Below are 13,773 nucleotides of genomic sequence, written 5' to 3' on the forward strand. Positions count from 1 at the left end.
AAAAACGTGTCATCCACGTAGACTAATAATTCACCAATAACCACATGCCACGTCACACCGTTGACGTTTTAGACTTTCAACACCTTACACATAAATTTGCTCTACACCCATCATTTTATTTTCTCAGACCGACAAAAAAGCATTCTATTTTCTAGAGAGAGAAATTCATTGTTTGTCTGGAGAGAGAAAATTTATTTCCTCATTTTCTCCGGAAAAATCCTTGAAATTCTCTCTCTTTTTTACTTTATTTTGTTGTAGCAAATACTACTTGAAGACCTAATAAACATGGTATTTTCTCTTCTTTTTTTTCTCTTTGATTTGAAGTATTTAATTTCCCCATTTTTGCTCTAATTTTCGCATTTGAATATTATGTTATTTCTGAGCTGATTTCGTGTTTTTTTTATGATAATTTTGATTTCCAATGTTAGGTTTACTTGTAAAGTTGTGATCTTTTTCGTTTTTTTTTTGTTGAATTGTAATTTTTGTAATTTTCTCTTTGATTTGAAGTATTTAAATTGACCCATTTCCCCATTTTTCTCTAATTTTCGCATTTGATATATTATGATATTCATGAGGTGATATTTTTTATTTTCCATGTTGGGTATATATGGTAAAAGTTGTGATCTTTTTGGTTTTTTTTTTTGGAATTGTAATTTTTGTTATTTGTTTGTTTGATTGGAGATAAATTAGATTTATGCAATTATAGTTCTTTGTAGATTTATGAATTTGGATCTTATATGAGTTTAAGCTTGCAAATTTGTACCACCATTTTGGACTTTTGGATGGTGTATAAATTTGTGTAAATCTTGTGTGATTAAGATCTGTCAATTGCTGCATGCAAATGCATGGACTTAATTCCTTCATTACAATGAATAAGTTTCTTTTATTTTTCAATTGAAGTATTTATGGGAGTAGGGTTATTCTTAGGCTACTAATAGATTGAATTTCTGGTCTTTCAGGGTAAAAAGCAATTTTGGTACAATTTTTTTGGGAACTTGATTTATCAAAAATGTGGAAGTTTATTATATTGCTTATTAAACTCCTATGAAGTTGTGATTGAAGTTCTGTCAATTGCTTTTCTGTTATGACATGTGAGTACAGTTGGTAATTTGGGTAACGGGGGCGTGCTCATGTTTGGTCTCGTGTCGATTTTGAGCTGTTGACAGTATATATCAAAGATTATGTGAAATGTGGTATAATTGCATAGTAAGGTATATTGACCAAATTGATTTGGGTTTCTCTCATTAACTTGTGTTTCGTGCAATATCGGTTTTGTTCATGTAAGAGAATGTGAATTGAGGTAATGTATGTTGATCTTATTGGTAATTACATTGTTGGTGGCAAATTTATACAGAAGGCTATCTTTTATTGTGTTCTTTGAATGCTTCATGCTAATTGAGCTTGTAATTTATACAGAAGGCTATCTTTTATTGTGTTCTTTGAATGCTTCATGTTAATTGAGCTTGTAATTTGTGTGTCCTATATAGACTACCTCAAGACGTCTCGCTGACAGAAAGAACGAAAAGTTCCAGAAGAACGTTACAAAGAGAGGCACTGTCCCTGAGACAACTGTCAAGAAGGGTTCCGACTACCCTGTCGGGCCTGTTTTGCTGGGTTTCTTTGTATTTGTTGTCATTGGCTCATGTAAGCTTCTTCTTTGCTTTCTAGTTTCCCTTGTTCTTCATTGTTGGTTGTGTATTCTTGAAAATTGTCCCTGCTTTGCCGAAAGAAGTTTTAGCACTTTTTTTGCAAAAAACTTTGATTACAGTCACTAGGAAGTCGTTTGGTTGAACATTGGAAGTAATATCTCCTATGAAGTTTTTCCATGACGTTCTAATTCCTAGGGAGTGTGAAGTGGTGTTTGGTTCATCATAGGAATCAGGAAGTATATCGTCCAATGGTTAGATCCAACTGATTAGCCCTTGCGCGCCTGTTTGATACGAGTACCTGAATCCGAGTAACATTGATTAAAATTACAGAATGATGTTAAGTTAGAATTTCTTCTACAAGATGAAGTCGAATTGTCGAGTCTCAATATGAAATTCTCATATTGCTGTATATGTTCCTCTACTAAAACTGCTTTGTCCTTTTCTTTTTCCAGCTCTCTTTCAGATTATCAGGACAGCAACTACTGGAGGAGTTTAACTGCACACAATGTGATGTCAAACTGTATTCTCATATGTTTAGTCCACAAAAATAGAAATGTGAGATGCATGTACCAACTGTGTTGTCTGAACTCAAGTTTTGAATAAAGAAGATGCAGTGATGCACATTCTCTACATTTATTTGTTTTTGATTCACTTCTTTCACTTACTGCTATTGCATTAACTGATGATAACCGCGAAAACAGAACGATTCTGGTCAAGTTTCATCACTTGTTACTCTACTTAGTAAGGTTACCACCCCAAAAACAGTCTCTTAGCTTCTTACTGATAATTTGTTGGTTGGTAAGGAGAATTGCCATGTCCGACACCCGAAAAACCCATAACCTTGGTCTTTGATATTGCGAGATACAAACTTTTACTAAAATTACTACTGCACTAAGCTTCGTGCCGATGGGGGTGTATGGAGATCACATTTATACATAGTTCTAGCAAACTATATTCGTATTATTAGAGTGTTGCTCAAAATGTTCTACTCCCTCCGTCTCAAAATATAGTTTCCATTTTCCTTCTTTCACGATAATTTATTCAAGTTGAATTTAAGAGAGATAGTAAAAAAATTATCTAAATAAATGTTGTATGAGAAAATACGATTTTAGGAGAGAGAATGGAAAATAATTGATAAAAGAGCATTAATCGTAACATTTTTTTGAATAAACAAAGGAAAAAACAAAATTCAAGAAGCAAATAAATGGACATTTCTAGATAAATTACGGAAAAATGTGGAACAAAATATGAAAATGAAAACTATATTTTGGACACCTAAAATGAAAATAGGAACTACAAGTATATTTTTGGACGGAGGGAGTATTTACGAACAGTGGTAGCTTAGCTGATTGAGTTGTAGAATCTTGGCCATACAATGATACTATACAATCAAAACCATCTGATGGTAACTTGTTAGCTTTATTAGATTTGTGAAACTCCCTAATTGGAATGTTATGCCATTGATATATGTAGTGAAAATACAAAGACCTAATTGCGTTAGGAGGCCATATAATAAAGAACACTATCTACAAAATAAGGCTTGTAGCAGAATAATAGTGTTAGCTTAAAAGAAGGCAATTCTAATCTTATCCAAACTATTAGGGATATATAGAACATAACTAATGTAGAATTGGCTCCCAATAATACTAACTACTACCGACACCGACGACGAGAATCTCTCCTTCTGTGGAATCTCAACCTCGATATAACGCCTCGACAGTGGCAGTGGAATCTCAACCTCGATATAACGCCTCGACAGTGGCAAACGGGCCACAAGCCTACGGAAGTGGTTTTGCGACGTTCACCGCAACCACAATAGTCACCACATGAGATTTAAAACCTCATGTATAATTTCCAACAAGCTCTGATATTTTTCACTAGCGCATCATCACCTATGTCTTAAACAAGGAGATCCAAAGTCTATCTCACAACATTAGAACAAAGGCAAACCAATGTCAGGGACGAGACACATAATAACTAGTATCTTTATCAATTTTACAGGAAGCCATCTAATGTTTTTTTTGGCAACAAATTTCACAACAATACATGATTGCACGTCAGGGTCTCAGTTTTGTGAATCTCCAAATACAAAATCAAATCTTTCACATATTCAAAGCTGGGGAATGGGAAAGGCAACTGAAAAATGTAGCAACTCGCTATATTACACGCTCATTACCCAAGCTAAACAGTATCAAGGAACAGCAGTAAGGCAAGGGTAAAAAGCAGTTCCACAAGCAATAAATTGGCGTTTCCTCCCACGTGGAAGAGCACACCCGGGTACCTTCAGCCACTCCCGTTTCGCCACATTATAAGTGACAATCCGGTTCATCTGTCGGGACCGCAGTGACAGCATGAGCAAACCCTTGTTGCCCAAGCAAGTCATTCGCACGTGCTTTCCGTAAAACTCTAAGCACCAGACATTTGGCATTCTGTCAACCTCCTTCCATAAGAGCGTCATCTTCTGAAGCTCCCATATGCACACACACGTGGCGGCATTCTTTGTCAGTAAACCCACTAGAAAAATTCGGCCTCCACACTCCGCAAGATTGTGGTCGGTCGAGTTTGGTGGAGTCGGGATGAGGTGTTGTTTCCAAACCCCGCTCACCATATCATAGGACACAACCCCATCCGGATCTGAATGCATGAAGTATATGGTAGCATCCACAGACACCGTATGCGACCTAAAGTTGAGTGAAAGTGGGAGCTTGATACCTGAAGGCAAATTCTCAGGACGTGCCCAAGTATTCTTCAGAGAATCATAAATTTCATACTCACCATCACGACCAAACCATAGGATCTTGTAGCCCTGTGTGGTTGAAGTTCTATATTGGATCATACCGACCGCAACACGGGACCAGACCTTAACAGATCTCGGGGGGAGCTCCTTCCAGACCTGGGTCAGAGGATTACATAAGTAGAAGTAACGATGACCTATGTCAAGGAAACAGACGAGACCCCCAGCAGAAGCAACTGGCAACAGGATAACCTTTGGAGGGAGTGAAGGGATGGTGGGGTGGCGCCATTTTTTTGTGGAAGGATCATAAATGGCCCCCGTGTTCACATTTTCATGAGTGATAGTGTAAAACCATGGTTGGGACTGAGACCCTTGGGCACAGTGTTCTGAAAAGCTCCGTGAGGTAAGCAAGGCATTCCATTTCCGACACACAGAACGGAAGCGGAAGAATGTAGCGACAGGAAGCCTAGCAATCACTGCTTCTAAAAGGTCCTCAGGAAGATCCTTCCAGAGTTCTGGATTCAGGTTTTCATATGAATTCGGCAATCCAGTATGCTTTCTGCGTTTTCGTTCTTTCCGAGATTTCTTGGTCGGTGGTGGATTATAATGATCGACCATCTTTAACATACCAGGTTTTTCAGCTGCCATGATGACACTATTGCAGTTTTCTTCAACAAGATTGTCATCAAGATTGAGGAAACAGCATCTGAAATTTTAAGATTGAAATGGGTATAGCAAATAAAAAAATGTACACAGGTGGGAAACATATCTGCACTATACTCGTTAGGATCAACATAAATAGTATAATTTCTGCCAGATACAGCCAAATTTCAACAGCAGTTATTAAGGAGCTCATTTGTCCTTTAAGGAGAATATTTCCATCCTATCTCAAATGCTGAGAATAAGAGTGGGAGTGCAACAGTTGATATTTGGAGTTCTGTCAACAAACAATCCCTGTGATCAGCATAGGATAAACTGCTCTGTAGTGGCCTGTATGCTATACAGCATGTAAATGGCACTGTCATTTTCCATCTCCACATATCCACCCTATGAGCTATTAAATATTTCTTAGCTATAATCTCAAGTACATCCATATATATATACACAATATTTGACTTCTATCCAAGACGGTACACATATTCATTAGTCATTACAATAACACCCAATTTGGGCTTTTTCCTATAATGAAACAGAAAGTAATGGAGAGATCTGGACGATCAAATATTGTATTTGAGAATATAAAATAAGCTGTAATCTTTCCTTCATATTATAAAGTGGTATCTAAATTGCATTGGTATTGTAGATTGTCTTGTATTATGAAACAAATACTTGGCCAAAATGCCTTACTAGAAGCTGAGAGAGTACCAAACTTAATACTCGTAAATCTAGTTTACTAGCATCTTTATATAACATTCATTAGCAATTGTACTATACATCAACCAGATGCTTTAAAGGCTTGGAATCACAAAGTTACATGGGAGACAACATGTTCCTTGCCTTCATATCAAGACTACAGTTAGAGAGCATACAGAGAGAAAAAAGGGCAGGGGTGGAGGGGAAGAGGAAGGAGGGGAATTGAAAAAAGATGCGAACTTCCATTTCTTTCCCCAAAAACTTCCCAACATTGGAAGGATTTCGTTATGTAGGAGCAAAGGATGAATTCCTCAAATTCCCTTCCGTATCCATCCAAATAAGGGAAACTAGAAGTCTAGTCTCTTTTCCTCCCCTTCCCTTCAAATTCAGTCATCCAGACCACTTAGTCACCAGTTCATTACTAAATCCATGTCGTCCTCGATTGAAATACTCCTGCACTTTCAACGTGATAGACTACATATGACTTAAGTGGTCAAAGGGCACTAATTTTCACCATTAATTTAGCGATATAATGAGTAATAATATAGATATATGATTCCTAGATTATCCTTAAAGGTACTCTTTTGCTATTATCACTTCACACATTTTACATTAATATATTGATGGAAAAAAAGGTTAAAAAAGGATACGCTTTAACCTCTCAATTCAAATGTGGCCTATTATTCTAGAAGAGGTATATGTTGGATAAGCATACATGTCTAAGTGTTCGACTCAGCTATGTATGGTTTTTTTCTCATGATTTTGGCCCAAGATAAGTGCCGAATTATCCATATCCATGTCAAATGACAAGGACACAATACGGGTACTTCTGATAAAATGAATAGTTCGAGTAACATAGCTTGGTGCTGAGTCTAAAACTTTAAGTTATAACCAAGTCAATATACTGAATATAGCACATTTCTGACTCTGCAGTGGCCCTTAAGTTTGCAAATATAAGCACATGATAGTTAAACAAGAACTTCAGGAGTAGTTAGAACATAATATATTGCCTCGAGAGCTAGTTACTGGTTAGCTCTCTGACCAAATCTAAGCGTCGGAACAATATTACTCCTTTTGTTTCTCAAATAATGAGAGATTGAACTTTTGTGGTCTCTGAGTCCAAGATACGCCTTAGACCATAAATATCTTTAATTACGTATCACAAAAAGTGATAGCTAGAAAAATACAGTCCAGTTAACAATCTTTGACCATAATCAAATGTTTAGTTTATTGAGAATCGGAGGGCGTAAATATTTCTAACAGGAAGACGGGATTCCATAATATTAAATACATGAACTCGCAGTGTTATACTCTCTTGGAGCCAATTTACTAAAATTCTTTTTTCTTTACATGATGCGCAGATCTATACATTCTGGGTAACATATTTCGGAAGCATTGAGAGTGATACCTCATATTCTAAAAATAATATACGGCAAATCCACGACAAACCTAACTTACCCTAATAAAGGAAAAAGAAGTTTGATTGCTAATTTGTTTAAGTGTATCTTCCATAAATATAATTCTCATCCAGACCAAACACAGCCTTATGCTAGAAAATGAAAAATTAAAAAAATTAAATCACCTCTCTCTCGGTAAAACAGTGTTCTATGCCAATCACATCAGTATGCTGGCAGGATCAATCAGAACAGAGAGCTCCTCAACCAAAGCCAAAGACTTCTCTGCCTCACTTTCCCTCTCTATCCTCCTTCCTCCTTTCTATCACTCTATAACCAACACGCTACAATTAGGAAATAAGCTACTCTGCCTCTTTCCTCTCCCTTTCCTAAGTTTCTAACCCCGTTCCTCCTCTTTATCTTTACATGCTTCATATAGGGAAATAAGAAGCCCTAGCAACAACAAACATCAACATCATTCGGCATCACCTCATCATTAGTTCATAAAAACTACTTTGTCAACAATTGTTATGCTTTAAGTTTTTTGTATTCCCTTTAAACCGATGTATAACTTCATTTACTGGCCTTACAGAACCCTGTTGTCATTATCTGCTACTCATTTATCCTTCTAGTAACTCCTTAAAGGTCAACCTCATCTCCAATCATGTTACCATTTATAAAATGCATGTTTCAATCAAGGAAATAATCTAACCAGAAAAGCTCATGTAAATAAATTCTTGACAACCCTCCCCAGATGTTGCATTAGTTAAAACATTGTGCAGTCATGTAAATAAATCTTGACACTCCACCCCAGATCTTGCATTAGTTAAAACATTGTGCAGTCATGTAATGGCTTCGTTGTTACTTTTGAGATGAATACAGCGAACTCAAGATACATTTCAAGAGGTGCATATACAAAAACAGACACATGCTTCAACCCTCTAGCATAATCATCCTTTTTGATGAAAAGTGCCATGTTAATTACACCAGAGTGTTCATAATTTCACATAGACACGTGTTATGACATATATAACAATCTAGCAATAAATAGCAAAATATTTTCTCATATAGCTCTTTCTTCAACTACATACGTACTAACTACTAGGTGGTGCTTTAATGGAGCATTAAAGTTTCAAATTTGAATATTTCTATTTTATCATAGTTTTCTTACTGTATTATAATTTTCTGTGTATATAACCACTCCTTTTGCCAAAAAAAGCTATGGAAATAGGAAAGCAACTGAAAAGTAGTCCACTATAAGGCTGCAAGAAGTCATCAACTCATCACTACTCATCATGTAAAAGCAAAATTCCAGTTTGCATTCTGAAGTGATCATTTTTATCAGTATGATAATCACAATCTCACCTTGAAACCCATAAGAGATTAAGGGGGGGGGGGGGGGGGAATGATGTGTTTGGTTGGGGGATCTATCCTTTGCTAGTAAACGGGATTTTGAAATTATACAATCTGCTTTCAATGATGGAGAATCATTTTCTTGGGTTGGAGACTTTTTCTCTATGGCGGAAATTATTTTCTTCATTTGAGGAATAAATGTCACATCATCCATCCTCCGACTTAATTTGGAGCAAGTCCCATCTAGGTTTCAACCCTAGTTCCCTACCCTTTAATTTCCCTTCATATCATGATTTCCCCAAGGTTTCAGTATCTTAAGTGAAAATTATATTCTTAACCCAAGAGTAATATCCATCGAATTCATCATAGCATGCCAACCAAAACCTTGAGGAACAAAAACAAACCGTTACTTACCTAAAAGGCTAAAACACTTGAGCCACTAACTAAACATACATTGCCATAAACAACCACCACGTCCAAGCCTCCTCGTCAAAAACCTCACAACTACTCTGATAGCATATAGAAACAACTCACCTGTAAAAATCAACCCCAGCAGGTTATTACATCTATTTATCTATCTCTTCACTCGTAACGGAAGGACGAAAGATCTCAAAAGTATCTAGGGTTAATTTTCTTAATGCTTTGTTTCATTCTTCTCAACAGAGTTTCTTCTACTCCTATTATATAAAGACTACCATTATAAGAAGAAAATCACTGTTATTCTTGCATAGTTCATCATCATCATCATTGCTAAATTTCCAAGCTCAAAACCATGGACTAACCTCAAACAATTATAATCAGAACTTGAAAATTAGCTAAACCCCACAAAACTAACTATTTTCAAAAAAAAAAAAAATCCCAATTAATCTTTGCTTCTTGAAGAGAGTTTCACAACTCATAAGTGTACCAAACCAAACCAAACCCACAAAATAATTAAATAAAAAAAAAACAACCAACAAGTAGCATAAGTAAATAGCTAAATTCAACACAAAAACAAGAAAATAATCAAAAAAATTCATACCTAAATATCATAATCATTAACAAATGAAATCAATTGTTACCACAAACAACTAAGAAAAATGCACTAAAACAAACAAACCCACAAATTAAAAAAAAAAGCCATAAAACACTATAAAATCAAAAAAACAAACTTTAACCCATAAACAAACTTTAACCCACAAAATTGGATCAGATGAAATAATACAAAAATCAAAGGAGATAGAGTAAAAAAAAAACCTGGGTGAAGAAGGAGAAAAGAGAAGAGGATGAGGATGAAACGGTGTCGTATGAGAGCCGTAGAGTTGAGAGAGTTCATGAAATTGAGAAAGAAGCTGTCTTAGCATGGCAATCTCTTCTTCCATAAAAACACCTTCTTTTTTATTTTTATTTATATTTATTGTTTGTTTGTTTGCTGAATTTTCCTCCTATTCTCAAAGAAAGATACTGGAAAAGAAGCAACAAAAATCAAAACCAAACACGGCCTTAACCTTCTTCCTCTTTTCCATTTCTTTCTCTCTCATCAGTTTTCTCTCTCTCTCTCATTCACTCCACCTCATACCTTTGCTCTTTGTCTTTGTGTGGCTTTATCTGCCTTTTTTTCTTCTTATTATTGGTGTTTATGTTGTTCAATCTGTGTAAAAATGTAAATCGGAAGTTTTTTACAATGTCAATATATCAACCGTGCGATATATGGTTAATTGCCTATATATCATTGCTTTGCATTCATCCGTACGCAAACAACCTCCCCATGTATAAACACCCAACTCGAAAAAGAAAAAAAAAACACCCAAATATGTCAAGTGTGTTATATTTAACTTTAAAAAAAACTCAAATGGACCAGGTGTACACTAACTCTAGTATGTACCAGATTGGTAAGATATTAACTTCATATAGTGTGTTCTACAGAGATATAGTGAACTTATATACAATATAGTATATTATATTAACGGGAAACATAATGTGAAATTATATGCAATATAATAGAGAAATTAATTAAAATGTTTTAACATATAAGAAGATCTAAGTTGTGTAGTATATATCATGACACGTGTTATAGTGTAATATATGGCATGATTTAGTTTTTGCATGATATAGTGAGTGTCTGAATGATATAGTGAGCTTATGCTTGATATAGTGTGTGTTTGAATGATATAGTGAGTTTCTGCATGATATAGTATATATCTGAATGATATAATTAGTTTCAGTATGATATAGTGTGTGTCTAAATGATAATGTGAGATTATGTATGATATAGTGTGTGTGTGAATTATATAGTGAATATGTCTAAATAATATACTGAGTTTCTACATGATATAGTGTGGATATTCGCGTAATATAGTGGATTTTCGCATGATATAGTGGATTGTTCAGTAATGATACGTTGTTTTGACTGGTGCACACTAATGTTAACGTGAACCGGGTCCACACGAGTAAGATTGATTTAGCTTACTTTTTTGGTTATTTAAATATAGATGTCTTCATGGATCGGGTCGGACATTGACGATAAAAGATAGGTCATTTCGGGCCAATGCCTCAACCTGAAATTTTGCGCCAACATGGGTTAGTTCAGGGTGGGCCAAGCAGGCTTTTCAAATCATTTTCGAGCCGGAATTTAATTTAACCTAGATTTGTGAATTTAGGTTGTTCATCACCCTGATTTTTTGCCCAAAATCGGGTTGGGCCTGAACCGAGGTTCAAAATTGTAACCCAAAATCCGTTGATTTCCGGGTCGGTCCCAAATTGATCACCTCTATGAGATTTCTTTTTTTTCATATTTCCTTTTTACTTATTTGTTCACTCAAACTCTTGAAGTAAGTGAAGAAATAATCTTTCACGCTTTATATGCATAGTATTATGAATGTATACTGATTGCGTTTGCAAATGTCAATTGGTCGTTTGGATTAGATTTGGTTTAGAAGCATTTTGGTTTCTCTGGTGTCTCAAATACATTAGTGTTCAATATTTAATGCAAATTTGGTCATAGTCGGCTTTATATATAACTCATGATACTTTTATGGAGATTTTTTATTACTTTATTTTACATGAAGAAAAAAAATTTCATTAATAATGAATAGGTAAACACTACTTACAATCAGTTCCTGAAATTTCAAAAATTCCAATACAAGTACATAACAATCTAGAACTGAATACATAGCAAATTTCTATTAAAAATACCTTAGCAAAAACTTCATCTGAATCAATACAATATGTTAGGTCGCTCTTATTCGGCTTAACTTCCGTTGATGCATAGTCAGTTGGGTGAAAATACTTCCACGGTCTTCTAGATTCTTATAAAGAATATAGGTTGTTAGATCTTCATCCATTAAATGAACAAATATGGAAATTGAACAGTACACACTAGAATAAATATCATCTTAAGAATGGGATATACTTATTGGAAACAATTAAGAGCTTTTGGGGCTTACCATCGGTAAGAACACTAGTGGAAACCCCTACAAAAAATTCATAATTGAGGCCAAGAAGAAATTAGATGAAAGAGAAAGAAAAAGAATGTCAAGAATTAAGGAAAGACCCTAAAAAAACAGATAAGACATAGTGATGTCGGTCAGGAAAAAACACTCCAAGGAAAAGCTCTAGAGGGAACAAAAAAAAAAACCTCTCAAGGAAAAACCTAACCTTGGAGAATTTTCAATATTAGTTATATATACTACTAGTTTTAGGCCCCTGGTGATTCCCCGGGTAATTATGATTTTCACTTATTAGTATATCACGTTGAAATTATAACACCAAATATCACTTGATTTAGTGGTTAAAACTTTAGTACAAGCTTGAAGTCATGAGATCAAATCTTATACCATGTATTTTCTAATTTTTCATTGTATGTGGAGTATATAAAGTCACCACTGTAAGCCAAGGGATAGCACCACGTGACACAGTTCCTTGTATGTGGAGTATACTAATTTTTTTTAATATATTAGTAAAGATTGTCGAGTTGGTTGATTTGGGTTGTAATAAAGTCATATAATTTTACATAGAGTTTAGGTTTGTGTTGAATATCTTGGTCAAAAGTATTAGCTCAAACCTTGTTGATGATATGGTGGAATGGAATAGATACCCTTCCCCCTCAAAACACTATTATAAAGTTGAAAGGCATTATTCTCTTAAATGACAATTTATGATAGCAATTAGATGTCAAAGTAACTATTCTTAAAGTTACTGAAAACAATGTTTCATATTAAAGTTAATTACTTCTTTCGTTTTGTTTTAAATGAAACAAAGGAATGTTTTATATCTCACATATAATACCTCTTTGTTGCATTTAAAACGAAATAAAGGAAATACATATAATATTTTATCAATCTTGAAATACTACCTCCCGCTAAACTTAATTAGGAAAGGAAAATTAACCTCACAAGAGTGGTTAATAATTGACATTTAATTACAGTATTTATCTTTGATTCAAGAGAGGAGAAAAGCTCTAAAGAAAAACAAAAAAAAGTATGAAAACTACATTACAAAGAAAAACAAATTACAAAGAAACAAAACGTGGTGAAGTCACACTTCTAAAATGTTGACATCTAGTTATGGTATTTTAAAAAATCGGTACAAAAAATCCGGTTATGGAGTATAATAGTTTATTTTGCTAGACATAAACATAAAATAATATTCATAGAAAATATTCTTTGATTAATATTATGGTCGCTTCTATAATATATTAGATGAATTTTTTCAATAATTTTGTTATTGTACCTTGAGATAGATTTAGAAGTTAAATTTTTTATTTATTAAAAAAATCATTTGTAAATCAAGGCAGCAAAATTTTCAAAGTGGAATTTTCATCCTTAAGATCATAAAAGTAAAAAATATTTGTTCAAAATTATGAGAAACAAGATAAAAGGATTCAAAGGAGAAATAAAGGTAATATGGCTTTACGTATTGGATTCCTTCTTGTAAAGTGATGGGGTTGGAAGTTGGTTGCCAATGCTAGCTAGCTAAATTCTTCTCTCCGCGTTAATAGTAACATCATAGGGGGATGGTTAAACATCACTTCATGAAATTATAAAATTAAATTTTAGGTCTGTTCGGTATTAATGTATTAATGCATTTTTCTGTTTTTTATTTTATTTTAAAAAAGCATATGATATATGTTCTATATTAAATAAAAAATTAGTCAAATTTATTGCGAATACGATGATTTTGAAAACTGACAACTAAAAAGTAAAAATCAATTTTTTTAATTTCTGTTTATCATTTTTAGTTTTTTTAAAAAAATGAACGGTAACAACGGAGAGTTTGTCTTGTAAGAGACCGCCTACTTTTAAATTAAAAT

General features: G+C 34.3%; 2 protein-coding genes across 3 annotated transcripts; one reads left to right on the plus strand and one right to left on the minus strand.

Moving 5' to 3' along the window:
• Positions 1-108: 108 nt before the first annotated feature.
• Positions 109-2,279, plus strand: LOC104897551 (uncharacterized). Its single transcript, XM_010684443.4, has 3 exons — positions 109-288; positions 1,488-1,644; positions 2,102-2,279. Exons 1-3 carry the CDS (start codon positions 286-288, stop codon positions 2,143-2,145), a joined length of 204 nt encoding a protein of 67 aa, XP_010682745.1. The 5' UTR covers positions 109-285; the 3' UTR covers positions 2,146-2,279.
• A 1,325-nt stretch (positions 2,280-3,604) lies between these two features.
• On the minus strand, positions 3,605-10,084 carry LOC104897552 (F-box only protein 6). Of its 2 annotated transcripts, XM_019250446.3 has the most exons (3): positions 9,720-9,858; positions 8,898-9,017; positions 3,605-5,089 (listed from the first exon to the last, which is right to left on the minus strand). In XM_019250446.3, the coding sequence occupies exon 3, from the start codon at positions 5,029-5,031 to the stop codon at positions 3,841-3,843; it is 1,191 nt and encodes a 396-aa protein (XP_019105991.1). In that variant the 5' UTR covers positions 5,032-5,089; positions 8,898-9,017; positions 9,720-9,858; the 3' UTR covers positions 3,605-3,840. The 2 variants fall into 2 exon arrangements, with proteins under 2 accessions (XP_019105991.1, XP_010682746.1); XM_010684444.4 differs by lacking the exon at positions 8,898-9,017 and having other exon boundaries at positions 9,720-10,084.
• Between the last annotated feature and the right edge of the window lie 3,689 nt (positions 10,085-13,773).

The sequence above is a fragment of the Beta vulgaris genome, chromosome 6 (assembly GCF_026745355.1).
Source record: "Beta vulgaris subsp. vulgaris cultivar EL10 chromosome 6, EL10.2, whole genome shotgun sequence".
Classification (NCBI taxonomy): Eukaryota; Viridiplantae; Streptophyta; class Magnoliopsida; order Caryophyllales; family Amaranthaceae; genus Beta; species Beta vulgaris.